Below are 22912 nucleotides of genomic sequence, written 5' to 3'. Positions count from 1 at the left end.
TCCCCGACAGAATCACATCGCGGAAGTACAGCAGCGGTGCGGGCGATTTCGTTTCCGCTGCTGGAGAGTGCGATTATCAGAACAGAACGTTTACGATGCAACTCCACTGATTGAGAGAGAGAGAGAGAGAGAGAGAGAGAGAGAGAGAGAGAGAGAGAGAGAGAGAGAGAGAGAGAACTTCTTAACAACTGCTGAGAGAGGCGGTAGCTGACTTCTAAGGTGCCGGGAGAGTAACATACACAGCCATGATAGCAACCCGACTAAGTGGAGTATAGTGTACTTAAATGCAACCTCTTCACGTACTGCGTTGTGCAAGCTACATGGTTGGCGTTGGCCAAACGAGTTGGGCTCATACGACCATCCAACGCGACGGACGATTTCCAGGACGAATACTTGAAGTCAGCGGAGTGTCCACATACGCTAAGAAGGCAGAGAAGAATGGACACCAAAAGCCGTGGCTTTCGATGTATGTAACAGCTCTGCGACTACCGTTGGTTGCTGCATATGACGTCACAACGTATATCGGGTGTTTCCGGACGACATTAAGTAATATTTCTTTAAAAATAGTAGTTTTGAAATAAAACGACGTTTTTTTCTGAGACGTGCCATGCCGCCAGTGGTGGTGACCGTGGAGTGAATGCTGATACGTGTTAATTAGTCGCCAATTAACAAAAATGATATTAATACCTTTTGATCTCACAGTTGCAGCATGCTCACCGCAGTTGGGAAATTGAAGCGAGCGCTCCGTACTAGCCATATTAACTTTTGTTTCTGTAAACATTTGATTACCCACGGACAGTGGCACGACGGATTTTCGGTTATCAGAGCGCAGAGCTCGCTGCATGTATACGCTGTAATGCCATCGAGGCGATGTTCTGCTTTACGCCACCCAGCAAGCAGGCAGCCAGTGTGCTGCAGCTCCGTGCTCCTAGCTGTCAATGTCAAGCAAAATTGTGGCACCTGTGTTCGTTTCACATGTACGAATTAGAAAATTGAATAAAAAATTGATTATGTACGTATTTTGACATTTTCACCTTGTTTCGAGTCATTTATTCGAACCTTGAACTGAGTACTCATTTCACTGGCTGAGAAATCCGTCATCTTTAATTACTCCGCTGTTAAATGCATGATGCACTGCACGGCTCAAGGGGCAACGAACGAAGTGTTTTTCCTGTTGACACAAGTGCACTTCAAGTGTTTTACGAGACCGGAAAGTAATTAAACATACGAGAGCAGTAACACAGAAGGAAAAAAAAACTCGACAGAACCCATCTCACGATGACTGTCGACGGCAATGCGTTTAGCATTGAATCAATATAGCGACACAACGTATTGCCACCCTCCAAAGCAGTGATGTCTGAGGCGCGTCCTGCAGCGGGACTCCCGTACTTGCGTAAGAAAATTCGGCGCCATCTAGCGCCGCGGCCGCGAAGCCTGCGCGTGGCCTCCGAAATCCGTGGCGCGCCGGTGCGTGCGAACGCTCAGAATCGTTCCCTCGCTTGCCTTACACCCAGTGGCACACACTCAGTGAACAACGTTGGCGAGAGGTGCTTTGAAGAGAGGCACATACCCGGTGCATGTGTGACGCCACCTGTTAAAGCGGCGGGCTCCTATCCTTGAGAGATAGATAGATAGAATAAACTTTAATGGCCAACAGAAAAGGCATCTACCCACCCCCCGACACGCAGGTCAGGGGGCGAGTGCCGCCACCTCAGATGCAGGCTGGGAGGTCTTGGATCCCAGCAGCCTCTTCAGCCAGTTGGACGAGCCGGAGCTGGAGCTCAGAGTCCGAGCTGCGCAGCAGGGTCTCCCAGGTGTCTCTACTATCTATTTTGTGCGTTCCCCCGGGAGAGTACGGACATTCCCATATTATGTGGTCGAGGGTCCCTCTCGCCCCACAAAGATTACATTTATCGCTCCTGGCCTCGGGGAACATGTGGTTCGCCATAACCGGGTGCGGATATGTATAAGTTTGTAGTCGTCTCCACGCGACTGCTTGTCTGTTGTTTAATTTCGGGTCTGGCGGGGATACCTATCCTTGAGGAAACCTTTTCACCTGGGCTCGATTCCGCTCAGCATCGGAGAAATTTAAGGGATCTTTTCCGTCATTGTACGATACATTCCCAGTGGCGCGTACATACATAGTGGCACAAGTTGGTGTCAAATACGTTCGTTTAAGAGGGGCACACACCTCCTGGCACATGCACAGTGACCAAGGTTGGCAGTTAAGAGGTTTATTGAATGAAGACTGGCACAGACCGAGCGGCTCGTACCCCTTGCTCCAAGACGGCGTGAAAGGGTTTCATCGAAAAGCAGTACCCACGAAGTCCCGCATCTACAGTGACCCATGCCGTTGTGAAAGAAGTTAGCTCAAAAGCGGTGCATACGTACATATTGTCACATGCTCCGTGACCCAAGTTGGTCCGTTGGTTCGTTTCGAAGTCTGTTAACTCTCAGCATAGCGGCTCGTTTCGCCAACCATTCGAACACGGACTACATAGTCAACGAGGTGGGCGGGAAAATAGAAACGAATATAGATATATAGCAATCGGAAAGTGCGTGAAGTACCCAAAGAATGCTAATGCATTTAAAATAAATTTGCAAAATACGACGTATTGTTCTTCATGCGTTCATGATGGGCGCTCTGGCGGCGCCGGTCATGAAGAGAAAGAGCGAGAAGTGGTTCGATGTGAAATGGAAGGGTGCTATCTTCTGCAGCCCTTGAGGGAGCACGGCTCAGCGCCAGTCATGAACGCCCGAACAAGTTACGCTAGTATATAGTGGGAAAGGGTGGCTTGCAAGCTTTCCCCTCTCCCCTCTCTATTGCTGACAAGCTTGTTCTAAACATGGAATCGTTGAAGCTTCTCGAAAAAGCGGACGACAACAAGAGATGTGTCCTTCAGACGACCGCACGCTTTTTTTATCCATTAGGTTGGCTATCCCCGTTCGTCGTTAGGATGACAGTTCTCTTTCAAATATAGTGGGAGCATGGCACAGCGTGGGAAGAAGTTATACCTGAGCCACTTAGATACGAATGGGAAATTTGATCCAATGAACTCAAAGCTCTAAGGTGTTTTCAATTTCAAGGTATGAGCTGAAGCTATTAGTTGACGAGCCTACAAGCTTACAGTTTCACGTGTTTGCGAATGCCAGCTCTTGTGCTCACGTTGTACTAGCTTATCTGACACTTAAAGATCAATACGGTAATGTCGACGTTTAGTTTCTGTTTTCGAAGTGTATTGTAGCACCAATGAAACGGATCACGTTACAAGGCTTGGAATTGGTAGCCGCGGCTCCGGCTTCTAGAGTCCTAAAGGTCTTGCGGGAGGCTGCAGAGACGAGGCGCTGAAAAATAGAAGAGCACCTGTGGACGGACTCAATTGCAACTCTTTGTTGGATACAAAGCTCGGCAACCAAGTGGAAGTCATTTGTTTATAACAGAGTTAACGAGATATTCCAAGTTACAAGTCCATACCAGTGGCATCACTGTTCGGGAACACAAAACCCGGCTGATCTGTTGACGCGAGGACTTTCGCTTACAGACCTTCGAAATAGCCAACTGTGCTGGAAAGAACCTAACTGGCTTCTACGCACGGCAAATAGTGGACCAACGAAATATGACATTCAAGATTCTGGACCGGCACACGAACAAGTTCCTTCTGAGTTAAAGACAAGCGTTCTTGTACTGGTGAACGTGATAACAGAACCACTTTTTCAGTGCCGAAAGATTTAGTTCTTGGATGCGGGTCGCAAGAGTGACAGCATGGGTAACATGTTTCGTGGCCAACGTCGAATAGAGCATGAGCACTTACAGCTGCTGAACTTCAAGAAGCCGGGAACATTTGGTTCAAGCAAATACAGACAAATACATATGCCAGAGAGAGAGTACAAATTGAACTGGGAGAAGACCTCGACCAGACGTCGTCAATTAGACACTTGCATCCCTTCATCGACGATAAGGGCATCATGAGGATCAGAACTTGCCTTCGGAACGTTGATGTCACGTACGGGAGCCACTTCGCTGACAATGCTCTTCGGGGCCTCGTGACTGGCCGACTTCAGTGCGTCGGCGGCGTTCGTGATTATCCTACAACTGAACGGCGATGACGCAGTGAGGAAGCTTTTTAACGCTCACGAAGCGACCCGCCTACGTAATCTCGGCACCCCCTGACTTCACCTAACGCTTCCACAGCCCAGCGCGTTATTGCCACGGCAGTGTACAGGAAGCTATATATTTCTACTCGTTACGTGCGCGACCGAGTTGGAACGAGGCGGAGCACGGTGTTTCTCGAACACGTTTTGCTCGACGCCGCACCTATGCTTAGTGTCTCCGGTTTGGCGGTTATCTTCATCGGAACCATTTGTTTCTTTTTTGCCTTCGGCCAAGCGGTGAACAAACAAGCATCGGCGGCGGCATACCAGCCACGCCGCTGCTCCATTCGGCGTAAGAGCTTCCGCCTGGCTGTGTCTAGTCTTTCCGTTATCTTTCCTGTTCTTCCTTTTCTTTTTCTGATATTTTTTTTTATATTGCGATAGCAATTATGCGGACACTCGAGAAGCGTTCTTGCCGTCGGCGCCGTCGTGATGCCCTGGTATCAACCATACATGCGAGACCCGCTCTTGGAATGCTAGAACTCGTCCCCAGAGGTGCTCAATGCGTTTGGCTGGGAAAGCATTGATGTCCCCAAGTGGACGCACATTCACCACTCCGCTCACTCATTCGGCGGTGCTGAAGCATGGCCTTCGAGATTTGCGCGCGCAAATCTTGGAGGCCATGGCCGGAGCCAGGCCGGCGTTCCTGTTGGCGTGAGCGCTGCGTACACGTACACTAGCCGTCCTGTTAATGAACTGTGTGCGTAGCACACCATGGTCGGTAAATTTGTCTCCGCAGAAGTGTACATGGCGGCTGACGACGCATTTCTCTAAACTTGTGCTAAACACGGTATCTGCTCTATACGAATATGACTCCACTACTGATCGGCGTAATATCACCAACTTGAACATGCGCACCCCCTTAAGTGAAATTACGGAGTTAATTGGTCACGCTTTGGTAATTAGCTAGCGTGACACTGTCACTTGGTTGCGCAAGTAATGCCCGCCTTTTCAAGAAACCCAGCTGATGTGCGACCGAATTGTGATCTCCGTCGTAAAGTATTCTTAAAGCTTGTTTCAAATATTGAAATAATCCGCTGGCATGTACTGACTACTTGCAGAGGTAGCAGTGCCAGCTGTACACGTGACTTTTCCTGTTAAACCGCTTGGCTCATTCGCGCTTAACCACATAGCGGAAGGCATGTTAACGGAAAGCCTCGAGTCCCGTCCAGCAGGATAGTGGGCCTAACGTGTCCCTCGTCGCTCTGACTCACTCGTTGAGTTTATTTGAAGCTACTCGTGAAAGGGAGGGGGGGGGGGTATACGTTGTCTTGAGTGATGCTTGGGGCCCCGCAACCTGCGAGCGATAGTTGTGTGAGCAGGGCACACGTATACAGGGGCCCTATAATGTAAAGCTATTCCAATTTGTTTTTATTCCAATCTCCCGACGTCAACCTTAGGTAACCATCGACGCAAGCGTTGGGCGCTAAGCCGTGGCGTTGTTTGAAAAGCCCAATCAAACGCTCTGCTCGTTTATAGGAGGCCACATTTGCAGTGGCGTAGCTAGGTCGTCTGGCACCCGGGGCCCTTAGCTCTTCTGTCACGTCCCCCCCCCCCCCGTGTGTAGTTGAGGAAGGCGAGGATGTCGACAATTTTCGGGTGTCTTCAGATGTATATGACACCCCCCCCCCCTACTGGCCCCGTGCACCCGGGGCCCACGGCCCCCCGGCCCCCCCTGTTGCTACGCCACTGCACATTTGTTTGCTTTAAAAGCGAATAGAATTGCACACATTAAGCCGTTTTTCTTGTATGAATGGCTGACCAGAGGAGAGAGGCCCGCTCAAGTGTAGAGGGTTTCGACGGGGACGAGCCAGCACAGTGAAAGTAGATGACCGGGTGAGGAGGGTCTGCGATTGGTCAGCTTCCACTTAGCTTGCGGTGGCTGGTAGAAAATCGCGGCCCCGTGCAGCGGTAGATTAAGTATGCCGATAAAAGTGATCCTCAGCAAAGAAGAGCTCGCAGAGCGATGTCCTATACGTGTGGAAAGGGCTCGATAACGTTATACTGGTCCGAAAAAGTTTATTATGCGCAAACAAATCCATGCTCCCCGGCAGCCTCAAATAGCCGGTGCCAGAGCGATCGGCGGTCAGCCATCCTCCATTCCTTTCGGAACAGGGCAGCCTCCGGCTATTCAGAAACAAATTCACTTTTGTTCGGCATAATAACACATCACTTTGACGCGGTGAGTTTTTGCGGTTTTGTGCCATCCCGTCACGGACGGGCGAAGTGGGCGCAGCCCGACACCTTTTGACCAATAGCAGAGGGCTAATGGCGAAAAAAGGCGTCGAATCAGAAATAATAATTTGCTTTTGTTCGGTCTGATCATGTGTGCACATGTTATATCAGAGGGGGCGTTTTCTCGGTTTCTTGTGGCGTCGCATGACAAAGATGAAGTAGAGGTGGCCTGAAAAATCTTCTGACATATCGTAGAGGGCTGATTGCAGATTTGGAATAGAAAAGCTTGGAATAGCTTTATCTTATAGCGCCCCTAGTTACAAAAAGCAGGATACCTGCAGCGTGTTTTGACCGGAACGAGTGCGTAAAGTGATCAGCAGTGCTTTTACTTGCAGTTTTCATGTTGTGCGCATACTCTGTATTTTCTGGTATTTTCTGTATAGTTGATGGTCTATATAGCGCTTGTTCTGTCCTTTCTATCCCTGCCTTAGTCTTCCATCGCTCCGCTGCAACAATGCAACTGAACTATCAAGCCCAGCTCGTTACCCTTACAGCCCTCCAACCTTTAACTTGCTCTGAGAATTTCATGTTCGCGGCCGTGTGATGCGGCGGCTTAAAGGGGCAGTAAACTGGGATATAATCTGAGTTGGATTAATAACCCTTTTTGGTTAACGTTGCCTACAGGCAACAACCAGAAAAAAACTTTTGTTTCTCTTGCTGAGTTTCGGTATTGAGTACAAGATTTCTGGCTAAATCTTGTCAGCCAACACTGAATGACAGGCAGCAAGCGTCATGTGTCGGTTTAGATCAGGAACACGGGAACAGGAAAAAAGGAAGTTTGGCACGCGACTGGTCTTCTTTTGAAATTTATTTATCAAAATTACGGATTTCTAAATTTATTCGCTTTACATATATTTAAACTCTGCCGGACTCTTGGCCAATTCCCGTGAATGCGTATGTGCCAAAGACTTTAAGGCCATAATAATAATAATAATAATAATAATAATAATAATAATAATAATAATAATAATAATAATAATAATAATAATAATAATAATAATCAAGCTCTTTGTCTACTCCTACAAGCTCGGTCAGAGGAGACAGACCTATGCAAGATCGCCGGCTGCAGTATACGTACCACACGCGATGTACAGCAAATGAAACGTACACCTATGGTTCACATATGATGAAAACTGTCGGTACAAACTCTAAATGAAGCCATAGGTGGCTCGGGGCGAAGCCCGCTTCAATGGCGAAGGATCTTGAATAGCGCAAGTACGCGGGAAGAATACAAGGAAAGACAGAGCGCTTCCTCGTACTTTCTTCCTTGTATTCTTCTCACGTAGTTGCGCTATTCAAAATCATTTACCGCGGCGTACCATAGCAGGCCCAAATTGCTGCGGTTTTACCCATTTCCAAGTTTCGTGCCTGGTGTTCTTTCCCCTTATTTCTGAAAATTTTTCTGCTAAATATTTTTCTTTCTTTTCGTTGATTATGCTCCTTTTTGATGTGTTTTGCATATTTAAATAGAAACCAAATATTTTTTCGAGTATTTATATGTACCGTCATTAAAGGGTTAAATTATGCTTTTGCAATAGCAAGAAAGTGTATTACCTTCTATAGAGGCTTGGGGCGCTATAACGTAAAGCTATTCCAAACTTTTCTATTCCAATTCTGAAATCAGCCCTCCGCGATTGGTCAAAAACTTTTGGGACCACCCCCACTTCGCCTGTCTGTCGCGCGACGTCACGAAAATCGCGATGGCTCCCCATCTGATATGACGCGTACACACTGATTATGCATCATTGGACCGAATAAAAGAAAAGTAGTTATTTCTGATTCGACGCCTTTTCACCATTATCCCTCGGCTATTGGTCAAAAGTATTTTGCCTGCATCCACTTCACCTGCCTGTCACGCGACGTCACAAAACCGCGAAAACTCACCGCGTCAAAGTAACGTGTACGCATTAAATATGCATTAATATGCCGAACAAAACTCTTTTTTTTCTGAATAGCCGCAGGCTGCCCCGTTCCGAAAGGAATAAAAGATGGCTGCCACCGATCGCTCAGGCACTGGCTACTCGCACATGCCGGAGAGCGTGGGTTTATTTGCGCACAATAAAACTTTATGCGTGGCCATGTAACGTATTCGAGCACTTTAGCCACGTTTACGACCTCGCTCTGACAGCTCTTCTTTGCTGCGGATCCATTTTAACGGCATTCTTAACCTTCCGTTGCATGCCGCCGCGATTTCCGACCAGCCACCACAAGCTAAGTAAGGGAAAGCGGACCAATCGCAGACGCTGGCACTACCCTCTTCATATGGTTATCGATTGTCAATGCGCTGGCTCGACCCCATTCAATCCCTCTCCACTTGAGCGTGCTTCTCGCCTCTTATCAACCAATTAGATAAGACAAGCCGCTCACTGTAGTCAATGTTATTCCTTTTGAAAGCAAACAAAAGTGACCGCCTATAAACGAGGAGAGCGTTTGATTGGTCTGTTCAGACAACCCTGCGGGTCACCGCCCGATGCTTGCGTCGGCGGTTACGCAAATTTCACGTCAGGACATTAGAATAAAAACATATTGGGATAGTTTTACGTTATAGGGCCCTTGGTATAAGGCTGAAAAAAAAAATGTATTGTATTCGCACCGTCCCATAGGAATAGCTTGTCCTAAGGAAGGGCTATATTGCGGACGCTTTTAAGGAACTAAAGGCTCAAAGTATTGACTGTGATTTATTTATTTATTTATTTATTTATTTATTTATTTATTTATTTATTTATTTATTTATTTATTTATTTATTTATTTATTTATTTTAGGGTCCCAAGGCGACACTGGGGCTATGAGAGACGCCGCAGTGAATGGCTCCGGGTTCATTTTCGCCAGCCGAGGTTCCTCAAGCGGCGTACCTAAACAAGTAACACGAGCGTTCTTGCGTTTACCCCCATCTAAATGCTGCCGCCGGGGGCGGGAATCGAACGGGCAACCTCGAACTCAGCAGCCCATCGCCATCATCGAATGAAAACCACCACGGCGGGTACCAAGTTTCGATAACTTTTACCGCGTCGGAACGGGCAGAATACGAGGAAATATATTGACGGTATGTGACGTATCATTGACCACTCAGCGATGTTGTTTCCACACGAAGTTCAGAAAAAAAAGGGAAGTTGGTTTTTCATTTTCTTCACTATAGTGGTGAATCATCATTTGCTGTCAACTGAAGGGGGGAGGATAAAGTTCTTAAAGAATAATACCAGTCTAAAATGATTTAGTGTTGCTCTTTAGTGCGCCTTTAACGACTACAGAGTGGGCTTCCTACTACCTATATAAGCCCACATATAAGCGCTATTTTAAGTTGATCACAACACCAAAATTTTGACAGATATTTGCCACCAGAGTTGGCGAGCAGCCATTTCGGTCCCTAATCTTGCTGGAAGTTGCGGCGCCTTCCTACGTTCCTTTATTGCGCTCTGACATTTACCCATGTTGGGAGGTGATTTTATCAAGTTCTTCAAATTAATTTTGTAGCAATGCCCGCAGTAAACCTTCACACACGTTCAATATATATGTTGCCTTCTTCTTTTAATTTAACCTACCAACTTTATTTCTATTCAATTGTGTGTCGCCAGAACATACAAAGCAACCAACAGCAATTACAGAGCGCGGTTACGTGCTCTTAGTAGCATTATTTCACATCAAGAATGTGAAGTGCTTTGAGCATTGTCGATCGTTGCCCTCCACTTGCATGTAATGTAAAGGCTGTTTTTCGAAGTGTGCATTAATAAAGAACATGCTTACTAGCCTCTTGAACTATAAGGTAAACGCGCTGTGTATACTGCGCTCACATATGCTATATGTCTAGTGCTATACTTTATTTAGAAAAAAATTATATTACTTTTACGTCACCAAAGGGTACGGGAAACGTGGTGTGCTTGGCTGGTTTTCCTACATGTTGTGGCACATATCGTATAATTTATCAGAAAGTTTCATCCCCCCCCCCCCCCATTAAGCTGGCGGCGGCAAGTACCCTTACAAGGATCGTCACCACTATAAAACAATAGTTGCAAGACTGCAATGTATAGGCTCTCTACTACATACATACTAACGTCGCCCCCTAGAGTTAACGAACAGCAACATAAGAAGGCCTTGTTTTCGCGATGTTCTTGTGCCGAGGTTGTAGCAAAGCAGCTGTTAACCTTTACTCAAAACTCCTTTTACGCCGTGGTCGTGACAAAAAGCAGCTGTTAACCTTTACTCGAAACTCCTTTTATGCCGTGGGCGTGACATAATTGAAGTTTGCGCTAAAGGTATCTGGCTGTAAGTGACACGAAGCGCAACAGCTTCAAAAATTAATAGATTAACACAAACTTCGCCGAGGTATTATTCGCAACGTTGCATAAAAAACCAGTCTGTCTATGTCGTCGGAGTTATTAAAGAGCTGTTAATGTGATTTACTATTTCGTACTGACCAACACTATGAGGAACGCACCGTCTACCTTACGTTAACATTTATACTCCAGGTTACACAGCATCCTTCGTGGTATACTTATATACAAGACGGGTAGCTATAAAAGAACTGCGGCATCAACTATCAATCGTGAGGCGCATTTGGCTGACGTCTCCGTCTTTCCTTTCTCCTCTTTTTCAATTTACTAATCCGTTAGTATTCAAAAATAAAGGGAAAAAATGTTGATTGAAAGTAGTCTTACATGGCCCTCGGCGGGTTCGCCATAATTACAAAAGACCGATGCTATCGCTCACATCGACAACTAGTTCGGATACTACGATACGCAAACCGCACATTTCAAACAGCGAACAGGATATTCTCGCCTCCTTCCCCCTCTCCTTCCTGCCTCTAGCTTGTTGCCGATCTTTTAATTGCTAACTGTCATCACTTAAATTGGGGCGGCGACGGCAAGCTGCAACGGGCGTCTTTACGTTCAGCCCTCTTACATTTGGCAACATCGCCACAACATTTATATACGATGTATACGATCTCTCCTTTGCCGACAAGCAACGCGACCTTCCGGAGATTTCAGAGGCGATTTCGCAGCCATATCATTATACCAATTTTTGTGCGACGGTTTTACAAAGTTGCGGGCTGTGGGCGTAACGAATTGGAGCTTCTCTGTAGACTGCATGCTCATCTGCTATACATTAACGGAAGGTTCGATTCCCGACAGGACCTTTTTCATCGTGAGGTGGATGTTGTGCACGCATAGCCACGCTGCCACGCACGAACCAAAGTAAAAGCCGGTCTTTACGCACAAGCAGCTGTTTGATGGACAAAAAATCACGATGACCCTCACACAAATTTCATCAAGATATGTTGCAGGGGTCAGTGCATAAAGTTTCGTGAGGTGAAATCGCTGCTGTTCCCCTGTCTTCCATAGCTCATGCAGTGTTCGATAAAGTGAGCCCAATCGTCCCGTATTTTATGGGTCTGTCGCGGAATTTGCGAAAGAGTTCGGAGTGCCCACTGGACTTTGTCGCGAAAAATATATGTCCTGCATTAAGGCAACGTGACACTCGGAGCCTGACGCTAAACCCTTCGCAAGCGCCGGTGTGCATATTGAACCTAATGCTTGGAACTATACCATATAATCATCAGCTTTGCAGGGACTGGTCTTTCCGTCCGTGTAGCCAACGTTGCAGTGAAGAGAGGATTCCTGAAGACCTTGTCGAGAGGACGACAGAACCACATCAGTGTCAAACGCGTTACGGCGGAGCTTGACGTCAATATCAGCTGTTTCCTGAATTGTGACAAATTCCACCATCAGTGACGGTGCTGACATTTCGTTTGGTTCTGTTATCGGCTGAAATAATGTTATGTGTACGCGCGCGTCAATCTGCAACACCTGACAGCCTCGCTTTGCAAGCGTGTAAGCAATCTTGTAATACGTTACGTATATAAGGTGACGGAACAATGTCATCAGACAGTTATCTTTAGGAAGATTAAACGCCTTATTGGCGAGGAACTACACTAATCTCGCTCGTTTTCAGAACGCTGTGTCGAGGTTAATGATTGTTCGTTAAATGGCTTAGTCGTATGCAAACGCGAAGCTTTTGCAAGAATCATGGCCCCACAGCTGCTTTTTAAAAGCAGTAGTGCGAGATTTGCCGATACAACCGTAACAACAACAAAATGCGTTATTCTAAAGCCAGCGAGGAGTCAACCGATGCCTTAATCGCCACACGAAAACGCACTTTCGCTTTCGTTTGCTTGCGTTCCTAATCACTTCAGCCGACCGCAATCCTCCACCGCAAAAATCCTCGGCAATAGCGACTCTCGGCGAGATAAACAAAGCCACGACAAAACCCACGCGCTCGATGACCACAGAAACGACGGAGCCTGTAGGTGAGCAGTAATACGGCCGCCCGGAGAAAGGGACTCGGCGTGGACGAAGAGGCAAGGGAGGGAACGACGTGGGCGCCGACCGGAAGTGGTCAGTCGGATGGGAGAAACCGGGTCTCTCCGCGCCGGCCGGAGAAGCCCAGCCGAAGCTACAGCGTCTCTCCTCCTCGCTCTCTTACGCGTCTCCTCCTCGCTCTCTTACGAGTGTGCGCACGCACCCTCCTCGCTCCAGACAAGGGAGAGGAGGAGTCGGCGCGTGTAATGTGGCGGAGCACGCGCGCGCGACACGGCCTCGTTTGAAAGCTCAACCGACTCGTGCTTACGATGGACTCCCCACTTTCGCGACGTCCCTTTTGTTTTTGTTTTTTCCCTTTCCCTGCCCTTCCTTTCTGCGTCGTTCTTGGGCTTCGCGAAAGCAGGTCTCGAGGTTCCTGGGTCTGCCGGCCGCAGCGAAGAAAGCGACCACGCTCGCCGACAGCCTACTCGATAACGTAGCCAGAATCGAAGACGACGACTACGGCTATGATGGTGATGACGATCGTTATGATCATGACTGTATTAGTATCTGTTTTTAAACGGGGAGGTGGCACATGCCACCGAGCTCGTTCTTTTAAATCTTTTTAAAGAAAGATGAATGCGATTGTATCTGCGCCGATCTCTTCTGGCAGCGCAAGAGGCCATGCAGGAGTGTACCAGGTGGGAATGCTTGTTTCTGAGAAGCTTATGCAAACAAGTTCCTGAGGCAGGCGAAATCGGCGATAGCAAAACCGTCGAGCAAGCCAACCGTGATCTCGCTTCTCAGGCGGATGTGTCAGTTTGTACGGAAGGTATAAAAGGTCCACACACACACACACACACACACACACACACGCACATAAACCTACCTATCCTGAGGACGAATATGGGCCTCCCCTCGGGGTCCTTGTGGGGCAGACGCATCTGGCCGTTCGCATGGTACACGTGGCGCAGCTTGGAAGGCCGCAGTCCCTGAAAGATCTCGGGTGACTCGCGCCGGTGCCGGTAGTAGTTGCGGATGGTGCGGTAGGCCACTTCCACCTTGAACTTCTTGGTGCGTAGAAAGCGCAGCAGGAACTCGTCGTCCATGCGGGAATGCAGGCTCGTCTCTCCTGCGCCAGCGTGTTATACGATCGATTACGGTTAAGTGGAGTTCGTTCGCTCAAGTCACGCCATCCTAACAACTAACTTATCAGTTGACCTACTAAACCTCGTAATGCAGCTTTGAAGCTGTCACGCACGACTTTCGTAGCACTTCCTGGGCGCTCTTAAACGACCAATGTAATGTACCACAACGTTTCCGCGACCGTGTGTTTGTGCGTGCGTGCGTGCGTGCGTGTGTGTGTGTGTGTGTGTGTGTTAACCGGTTAACGCGAGCACGCGCTAACCGGTTAGGTTAACCACTACGATGAACGCCTCTCCCAGTGGTCTCCAATGTCTTGCGCTCGCTCAGTCCAACTGGCGCTTTCAAATTTCCAAATTTCATCCCCCCACCTGGTTTTCTGCCCTCCTCGACTGCGCTTCCCTTCCCTTGGCACCCATTTTGTAACTCTAATGGTTCACCGGTTATTTGCCCTAAGCTTTGCATAGCTTGCCCAGCTCCCAGTTCTTTATCTTAATCTCAACTAGAAAACCAGCTGTCGCCGTTTGCTCTCCGGTAGACTACCGCACTCTTGCTGTCTCTTAACGTTACGTCTAACATTTTTTCGTTTGATCACTCTTTGCGCGGTTCTTAACTTGCTCTCGAGCTTCTTTGTTAATTTACAAGTTTCTGCTTCATATGTTAGCACGGGTGGAACGCAATGATTGTACACTATTCATTCCCATGACAGTGGTAAGCTTCCAGTAAGGGATTTGGCAATGTCTGCCGTATGCACTCTAACACATTTTTATTCTTTTGTAAATTTCCTCCGCATGATCAGGGTCCCTTGTGAGTAAGTAACCTTACTTACTCTAGGCTAAAGAGGCTGACTGGCAATAATGTATTCTTCTTTCCTTGCCAGGCTATTCAGTATTGCGTGTGTGTGTGTCCTTGTCTTTGTCTTTTGCATATTAATCTTCCACCCCACTCATACACTTTCTCGGTTAATGTCCGCAATAATTTGGTGCATTTCATCCCCAGTGTTGCTGAACAGAACAATGTCATCTGCACACCGAAGATTGCTGAGATATTCGCCTTTGATCATCACTCCTAAGCCTACCCAGTCTAATAGTTGAGTACTTGTTCTATGCATGCAGTGAATAACATCAGAGAGATTGCGTTTCCTTCCCTGGTCCCTTTCTTGGTAGGTTTTTTTTTCTCACAATTCTTGTGGAGAACTAAGGTAGCTATGGAGTCTTTGTCAATATTTCCGAGATATTTGAGTATGCCCCCTGTACGCACTCCTCGATCACGCAATGCCTCCATGATTGCTGGTATGTCTACTGAATTAAATGTCCTTTGATAACGTACGGGAACCATATAGAGAGTTTGGTTGTACTTGTATTACAGCCCTTGCCGTATGCCGAGCGTAGCCGGACTAGCCGCCGGAAGGAACAGAGCGCACACGCCGATGGTGGGCATGATAACAACCTTTATTTCGTGTCAGCAGCATGCTTATATAGAAAACACACACGTAATGAGTGACGTCACGTACAGACAATCTTTCATACACTCTGTGTGACAGCGCCAGATAACGCGGACACATAAGACACACGACATAGGCGCTATCTCCGCCGCACTTCGCAGATTTCTCAATTACCTGATTGATGGCATGGATGTGATCCATTGCAGAACACCCCTGTTTGAAGCCAGCCTCCTGTCTCGGTCGACTGAACTCGAGTGTTGCCCATATTGTCATGGTGAATATTACATGCAATATTGAATGTAAGCTAACGAGTCTATATCTCTTCCAATTCTTTAGCGTCTCCATTCGTGTGGATAAATATAATGTTGGTGATCTTCCAGCTCTTTGGTACACTTAAAGTCATAGGCATTGCATATGAAGGGCCACAAGCTCAAGCATAAAGTTCGCTGCATCTTTAATTACATCGACTGTTATTCCATCTTCCTCTGCCGCTTTTCCCAGACACATGTCTTGCAAGGCCCCTCTCATTCCATCGCTCTAGCATACAAGAAGCCTCTGTACATGCTGTTCGTCGCCACTGTAGTATAGCACGGTGTACTCACCCTGCAATAGGTTGCGCAGCTTGACGAGGCACAGGTCCCGCTTGCGCGCGTCCTCGCCGAGTTCCTCGGCGGCCACCTTCTGGAGCTCCTCGGGCAGCGTCCCGCCGCCGCCGAGGCCGCCGTCTTGGTTAGGGGGCGCCAGGATCCGAGTGGCCGCCATGCGAACGCGCTGCCTGCCTCCGCTGCTGCGCGCAAACGCGACACAGTTACGTCTCACAATGGGCTCGACCATACGGCGGCGAGTTTTACTGCGATAGCAATTATGTGGACACTCCCGGCGCATTTCTGCTGCCGTCGGCGTCGCCGTGAGACTCCCTATAAAGTCCAAGGGCGACAAAATCATCGCCGCGCGCCGCATGCTGTATATGCGAGTGAAAGCTTGCGAGGGTGAGCCGGCGATCGGGGCTCACTCTCGTGCACGCGAGGGAGGGAAGCGGGGAGGAAGCGCGCCGTCTTCCGTCGCGCGATGTACGGGGGGAGGGGGGTAATGTTCTACTCTGGGGGGCCGGGCGGCCGCCGCTGTATGTTGAAAGCCATCTGCGACGGGGACAGAGTCCGCCGCGCGCTGTTTCCGCGGCTTGTTCGCTTTGGTGCGAGACGCAGCACGAAGGTCGATTCGCTCGCTGCCGCTGCCGCGCTTGGTCACTCCGGCGTTTTGACAGCGAGTGTCCGCAGTCATCGAGTGAGATGTGTTAACGCTTGCTTGTGCGCGCGTGACACCGTGCTTGTTAATTTAGTTAGTATGCCAATGGTTACAACTTTATACGACCGATAAAACTTACTTCGCATAGCTGTCCACTAATTTGCTATCGCAATCCATGCTTCACCTTTCGGGCGAAACTGTGACTTTTACATCATCATCATCATCAGCCTGGTTGAGCCCACTGCAGGGCAAAGGCCTCTCCCATACTTCTCCAACAACTCCGGTCATGTACTAATTCTGGCCATGTCGTCCCTGCAAACTTCTTAATCTCATCCGCCCACCTAACTTTCTGCCGCCCCCTGCTACGCTTCCCTTCCCTTGGAATCCAGTCCGTAAATGACCATCGGTTATCTTCCCTCCTTATTACATGCCCTGCCCATGCCCATTTCTTTTTCTTGATTTCAACTAAGATGTCATTAACTCGCGTTTGTTCCCTCATCCAATCTGCTCTTTTCTTATCCCTTAACGTTACACCTATCATTCTTCTTTCCATAGCTCGTTGCGTCGTCCTGAATTTAAGTAGAACCTTTTTCGTAAGCCTCCAGGTTTCTGGCCCGTAAGTGAGTACTGGTAAGACACAGCTATTATACACTTTTCTCTTGAGGGATAACGGCAACCTGCTGTTCATGATCTGAGAATGCCTGCCAAACGCACCCCAGCCCATTCTTATTCTTCTGGGCCGGTATTTTGTAGCGATGCCTTTTCCGATTCTATGCTTTTTCAGGCTTTTCGCACTTGGCCAGTGGTCAGAGCGACGGTCTGCCCCCATTATCAACGGGATCAGGCGGCCATGTGTGGTGGATGATAAGAATAGCATCGAATAAGGCATAAGGCATCGCTACAAAATAGCGGCCCTGATTATTTCCGTCTCATGATTCGGATCCGCCGTCACTACCTGCCCTAAGTAGATGTATTCCCTTACCACTTCCAGTGCCTCGCTACCTATTTAAATTGCTGTTCTCTTCCGAGACTGTTAAAGATTACTTTAGTTTTCTGCAGATTAATTTTTAGACCCACTCTTCTGCTTTGCCTCTCCAGATCAGTGAGCATGTATTGCAATTGGTCCCCTGAGCTACTAAGCAAGGTAATATCCAGTGGCGTAGCTAGGTAGTCTGGCACCCGGGGCCCATAGGTCTTTGTCACTCCCCCCCCCCCCCTGATGTAGTCGAGGAAGGCGAGGATATCGACAATTTCCGGGTTTCAGCACCAGTACAGACGCCTTGGATACCGCGCACGTTCTCCAGGTCACCATCTCCTTCGCCTTCTTTCCCAGAGATCGCGAATGCAGCGAATATAGACGCTGTTTTTCCTGCGCCAAATAACACAGGGTGCTGCACTGATAACGTGTGATAAGCCCATGTGCACATCCTTTGTCAGACTGTAAGGCTTGGCGCCAATACAAATGCGGCATCGTGGACAACATGACTCACATCACAAGTAACAAAAATATATCTTTATAATAAAGTTTTAATTACCAATTTTAGCGGCAATATTGCATTTGCAAAACTGAAGCCCGACATTCATATCTTGCCCAACAACAACTTCACAAAAATCGTCGTAGGCAATATGGCACGCAGTATTTTGTCTGTGGGCAGCCCTGAACGAAAAGGAAAATTAAATTGGTTGTCAGTGACGCTGATCTCCCCACACTATTAGAAAACGCTACCTGCCTCCCTGCTGCGCGGGCGCCAATGCTACGACAATTACGAGTTCTCTTCATTCTGATCAATAAAGCCTTGTTTTCATTTGCTGCCATAAGGACAAACGTGATTATCCGAGCTGCGGTACCACCGCAAGATTGGGAACAGGATAGAGCACGCTTCGCGTCGATTCTTGGCGTCAGCATAAAAAAAGAAAGAAAAGGCCGCGATGAAGCCCGTGCCAGTGAAAGCTTGCACTACTGTCGGTCTGCACTCGCAATGGAGAGGATTAAGGGATCAACGTCACTGGTCCACTATTTCATATTTATTTCGCTGCTGCCATATACTGGGCGCGGCCCGCAGTGCCAAAGTACTGTAGGTTGTAGCACCCAAAAACATTTTGTTTAGGAAGTTTTTGTTGAGGTAATAATATGACTTTGAGTCCTCAATTCTCGAATTGAAGTGCTTCCTCTATAAGTAATAATTACGGGAATATTAAGGATATGGTTATTACTTATCTGCCATATTTTTCGCGCTACCGAGTTCCTAGTAATCACAAAAAGATTTAACTTCAAGGAATTTCGATCGGGAAATATCCTTACAAAATTCACCTTTTTTTTTTTAATTCTGTGCAGCTGATACAGACACTGTACTTGTGACATGAAGTCACACAACAACAACAGTTTTCTTAAACTTTCCAGAGTAAGAAGGAAAGCGTGAAAATAACGGCAGGTTTCGCAGCGGCTTCTCGGAGCGAGCGGGAGAGGGGAAGTAAAAGCGAGCCGGACATCGCGGCGGGCCCGCGACTATACAGCCTGTCGAGTCATACGCCGCCTAACTCTTCGGCCGAACCGAGTCTGAAGACGATCCAGAGAATCCCATTCGCGACTTTTTACGGCCCCACTTATGCAACGTCGCTCTCAACGAACGCTTCGCCGTAAACGCGAGCGCCGAGCGCGCTGGTTGAACGCCCTCTTGCTGCTGTCTTTGTTCGTCTTCGCTGCGCGTTCTGAACGGAAGTGGTACCCAAGAGCCCCAACGCCTTACAACGCCTCACTGTATGTTTAGCGACTCCTGCTCCCAGCATGAACGCACATCACGAGCGCACCCCACATGAAACGTTCCGCTAAGGAGAGTAGTTTAGCGACCATTTCGCGAAATACATTTTTTTTTAGCCCGCACATTCGTGCAATTATTTCGTGGGGTGTTGATAGAGCTGCAGCCGACAATTCTGCGGCGCAACGCATCGGGTGCGTGAGCTCGGGCTACTGGGTACCGGAGCATTCTTTGCAATTTGCACCCAGTCAAGCCGGCGGAAAGAGGGGTTTCTTCAGGCGTATATGACACCCCCCTCCCCCCCAACTGGTCCCTTGCACCCGGGGCCCACGGCCCCCCGGCCCCCTCTATTGCTACGCCAGTGGTAATATCATCAGCGAATCGCAAGTTACTAAGGTATTCTCCCTTAACCTTTATCCCCAATTCTTCCATATCCAGGTCTCTGAATACCTCCTGTAAACACGCTGTGAATAGCATTGTAGAGATCCGCCGAGGTTGCTTAGTTAAGGCAGAGTCCTTCCATGTTTTTTTCAAAAACATGGAAGGACTCTGGTTAAGGCTTTGGCGTTGCGCTGCTAAGCACGAGGTCGCGTGATCAAATCCCGGTTATGGCGGCCACATTTCCATGGGGGCGAAGTGCAAAAACACCCGTGTACTTATATTTAGATGCACGTTTAAAAAACAGTTGGTGAGTTAAAATTAATCCGGAGTTCCCCACTAAAGGCTCATTCACACCGGCTACTGACAGCGGTCGCAAATGGTCGCTTTTCTCGAAAAGCGACCATTTTGGGCCAGTCGCTCGCTGCTCGATGTTTCAGTCACTCGACCATGGTCGCTAACTGATAAACCAATCAGCGGCGCACCGGAAGGGATCTTTCATGTGTCTACATCCGGCCTGCTCCCGCGTCGCGGCAAATTCCGCGTAGATTCCGAGCGTTCTCGCTGAGAACGATAATCTCCGCGATTGCGACTTGCGGGTCGCGCTCAGCCGGGCTTGCCGGTGTGAACATCAGTCACCTTCGGTCGCTTTTTGGTCGCGAGTCGCAAATGACCGCGCGACCTCCTCAAGTCGCCGGTGTGATTGAGCCTTAAGGCGTGCCTCGTAATCAGATCGCCGTTCTGGCACGTAAAACCCCATAATTTAATTTTTACTTTAAGCTTCCACACTAACACGTCCACTGTGAAGCAATTCAATATTGTTCGTCTGGATTTATTATCGTCCTTCTAATCGATGGAAACTGGGTAAAAAAAAATGTGAAAATTGGGACATTTGACGTCCCAGAAGCTGCACACCGCGGGCTATGACATGACGCCGTATACACATGTGTGGAGGTTTCCAACGTCTACAACCCGAATCACGTTATAACCAGGCGTTCTTTTCTAAGTAGTTCTCTTGCGAGCGGCCAGACGCGGCACGCATGAGCGCAGCCGCCAAGGAAGTCTGGCTTGCTGTTCGTACATAGTGAGCATTCGTAGTTCTGTGCTCGCACATACAGGAAGGGACGGCGCACTGCACGACTCCCCCACCCCCCCCTCCTTCCCCTCGGAATGTTAAAGCCCAAGGAAGGAAGTGTGGTACCAACCGCGACGCGCTCTTGCACGCTGGGCAGCACACCACCCGCGCCATTGTTCTGCACCTCGCGGTCTGGTTCCCAGCCTGCTTCGCTCAAGGCCTCGTCGCGCTCACGCGAAGAGCGTCGAGCTGCTCGCTCTTGACCTCGTCGCGGGCGCGTGCATGTGCAAGGACGGCGGGCGCGGTTGAAGGGCGGGCATGCACACAACAACACATCCGTCTTACAGACGCGTGTACAGTCACGGATAGAATACTATGGACCAAGAAATCTAAGAAAAAGCTGAAAAATCTCCGCAACCTCACAACGCAATCTGGTATTTGCATTTTGGACCTCGACTAGAATATGCTAACAACGTTGTCGTGGGCAGTTTTACTGGTTACTGCTACAGGCTGCTCGGGAATTGAACGCTTTCGGAGATCCCGTGGTCCATTTTATTCTGTCCGCGACTGTACATGCTAACTTTAGGCGTTGGTGCGCGATATTGTTAGGGATCGGTTATACGGCGGATGGGTAGGAAGCTCTTCCAGTGCAGCGGACGAGTATACCACCAGCTGTAGTATGGCATAGTCCACCGAACAAGCTAATGTAAAGGACAACTTGGAGAAGTATGAGTTCGGGAGGCTTCTCTTGACGAACGCCGACAAAGCACGGCGGTTTCTCTCTCTCTCTTTACCTGTCTATAACTGGGCGCACTGTCAACTCAAGTTCGAACGTGGACCAAATGAAAAAGACTATCAGAACGTCTCGTTGCCGCTTCCAGGTTCACCTGCATTCGCAACTGTGGCTTAATTTATGTATATCAATTCGCACTTGTGGGAGTCATACCCCGTGCCTACATGGAAACCGTCTGGTGTGGTATATTTGCGGTACATATATGTCCGAGTGTGCATTGCTAGCAAAGTGCTGTACGGTTTTACTTACTGCACGCGATAAGTGGGTTGAAAATTCGGCTGTTTCACTGAACCCGCACCTCGCAAACTTTTGAAGACGACCGTATGCCTTTGGCACTTATAGATATCTTGGTTTGCGAATACACTGTAGAGTTTTGTTCATAACCCTACAAAGCCCGAAGATCATTCCGCATCAAATAAGATTAAAACAACGTGTTCACATTAATTTCTGGTGAAGACGAGCGCGCTCGTGCAAGAGAAAGTGACTAAAATGGCGATCGAGTAAAATAAATAGTATGGTACTTATTTCGCTTTTTTTGTTTTTTGCTGAACTACCGACAACTGAATATTCCCACCAGCCCATCAAAAACGCTGTACTAAGGGCACTGCGTTAAGTTTCCAGCACTTCCATCGAAATTTTTAGCTATCAGCGCATCGAAAATCATGCGTTGAAGTTTCATCTGTTCCTAAACGGAAGATCTAAGGGAGCCCACGTGACGTTCGAACGAACGTTCGATTCGATCGCGCAGCATCGCGGTTCGTTTCGCTTCCAATCGAGAGGAGAAAACGGCGCGAGCGCGCGCGTACGCCAGCGCCCTCGCCTCGTGACGTCACCTAGGGCATTGAGTTCGCGCTGTGGACGTCAGGATGTGTTACAAGTACGGCACGGCGTGCAATCGTGCCGGTCGCCGAGCGCCGACGCTGAAAGGGGTCGTCGACGCTGGACGTCGTCGAAGATCTCGACCACTCTCTCTCGCGCCGCCGCCGCCGCCGCCGTACGCGCTCACTCGCGGCGATGCCGTTTCCTCTTAAAGGTCAACGACCTCGGCGCCGTCGGCTGACGGCGACGGCTGCTCGCGGTCCCACCGCGTCGGCCGCGTCACCTGCACGCGTCGCGAAGGTGAGTGCGTCACGCCGTGTTTTCCAAGGCGTCTCGAGCGGAGACGGTGAATAATAATAATATTTGGGGTTTTACGTGCCAAAACCACTTTCTGATTATGAGGCACGCCGTAGTGGGGGACTCCGGAAATTTTGACCACTTGGGGTTCTCTAACGTGCACCTAAATCTAAGCACACGGGTGTTTTCGCATTTCGCCCCCATCGAAATGCGGCCGCCGTGGCCGGGATTCGATCCCGCGACCTGGTGCTCAGCAGCCCAACACCATAGCCACTGAGCAA

General features: G+C 48.7%; 1 protein-coding gene across 3 annotated transcripts in view; it reads right to left on the bottom strand.

The window, feature by feature from the left end:
• Window positions 1-22912, bottom strand: part of LOC135916876 (alpha-tocopherol transfer protein-like) — an 85817-nt gene that overhangs the window by 10276 nt on the left and 52629 nt on the right. For 2 of the 3 annotated variants that reach the window (XM_065450304.2, XM_070535959.1), the window contains exons 2-3: window positions 15871-16055; window positions 13571-13813 (exon numbers count right to left, since the gene is read on the bottom strand). In XM_065450304.2, the coding sequence (XP_065306376.1) occupies window positions 13571-13813; window positions 15871-16030 (403 nt within the window). In that variant the 5' untranslated portion in view covers window positions 16031-16055. The remainder of the gene's footprint in view (window positions 1-13570; window positions 13814-15870; window positions 16056-22912) is intronic. The other variant, XM_065450305.1, reaches the window with a different exon arrangement.

Source organism: Dermacentor albipictus, chromosome 3 (assembly GCF_038994185.2).
Source record: "Dermacentor albipictus isolate Rhodes 1998 colony chromosome 3, USDA_Dalb.pri_finalv2, whole genome shotgun sequence".
Classification (NCBI taxonomy): domain Eukaryota; kingdom Metazoa; phylum Arthropoda; class Arachnida; order Ixodida; family Ixodidae; genus Dermacentor; species Dermacentor albipictus.
This window is presented reverse-complemented; position numbering and strand designations above follow the sequence as displayed.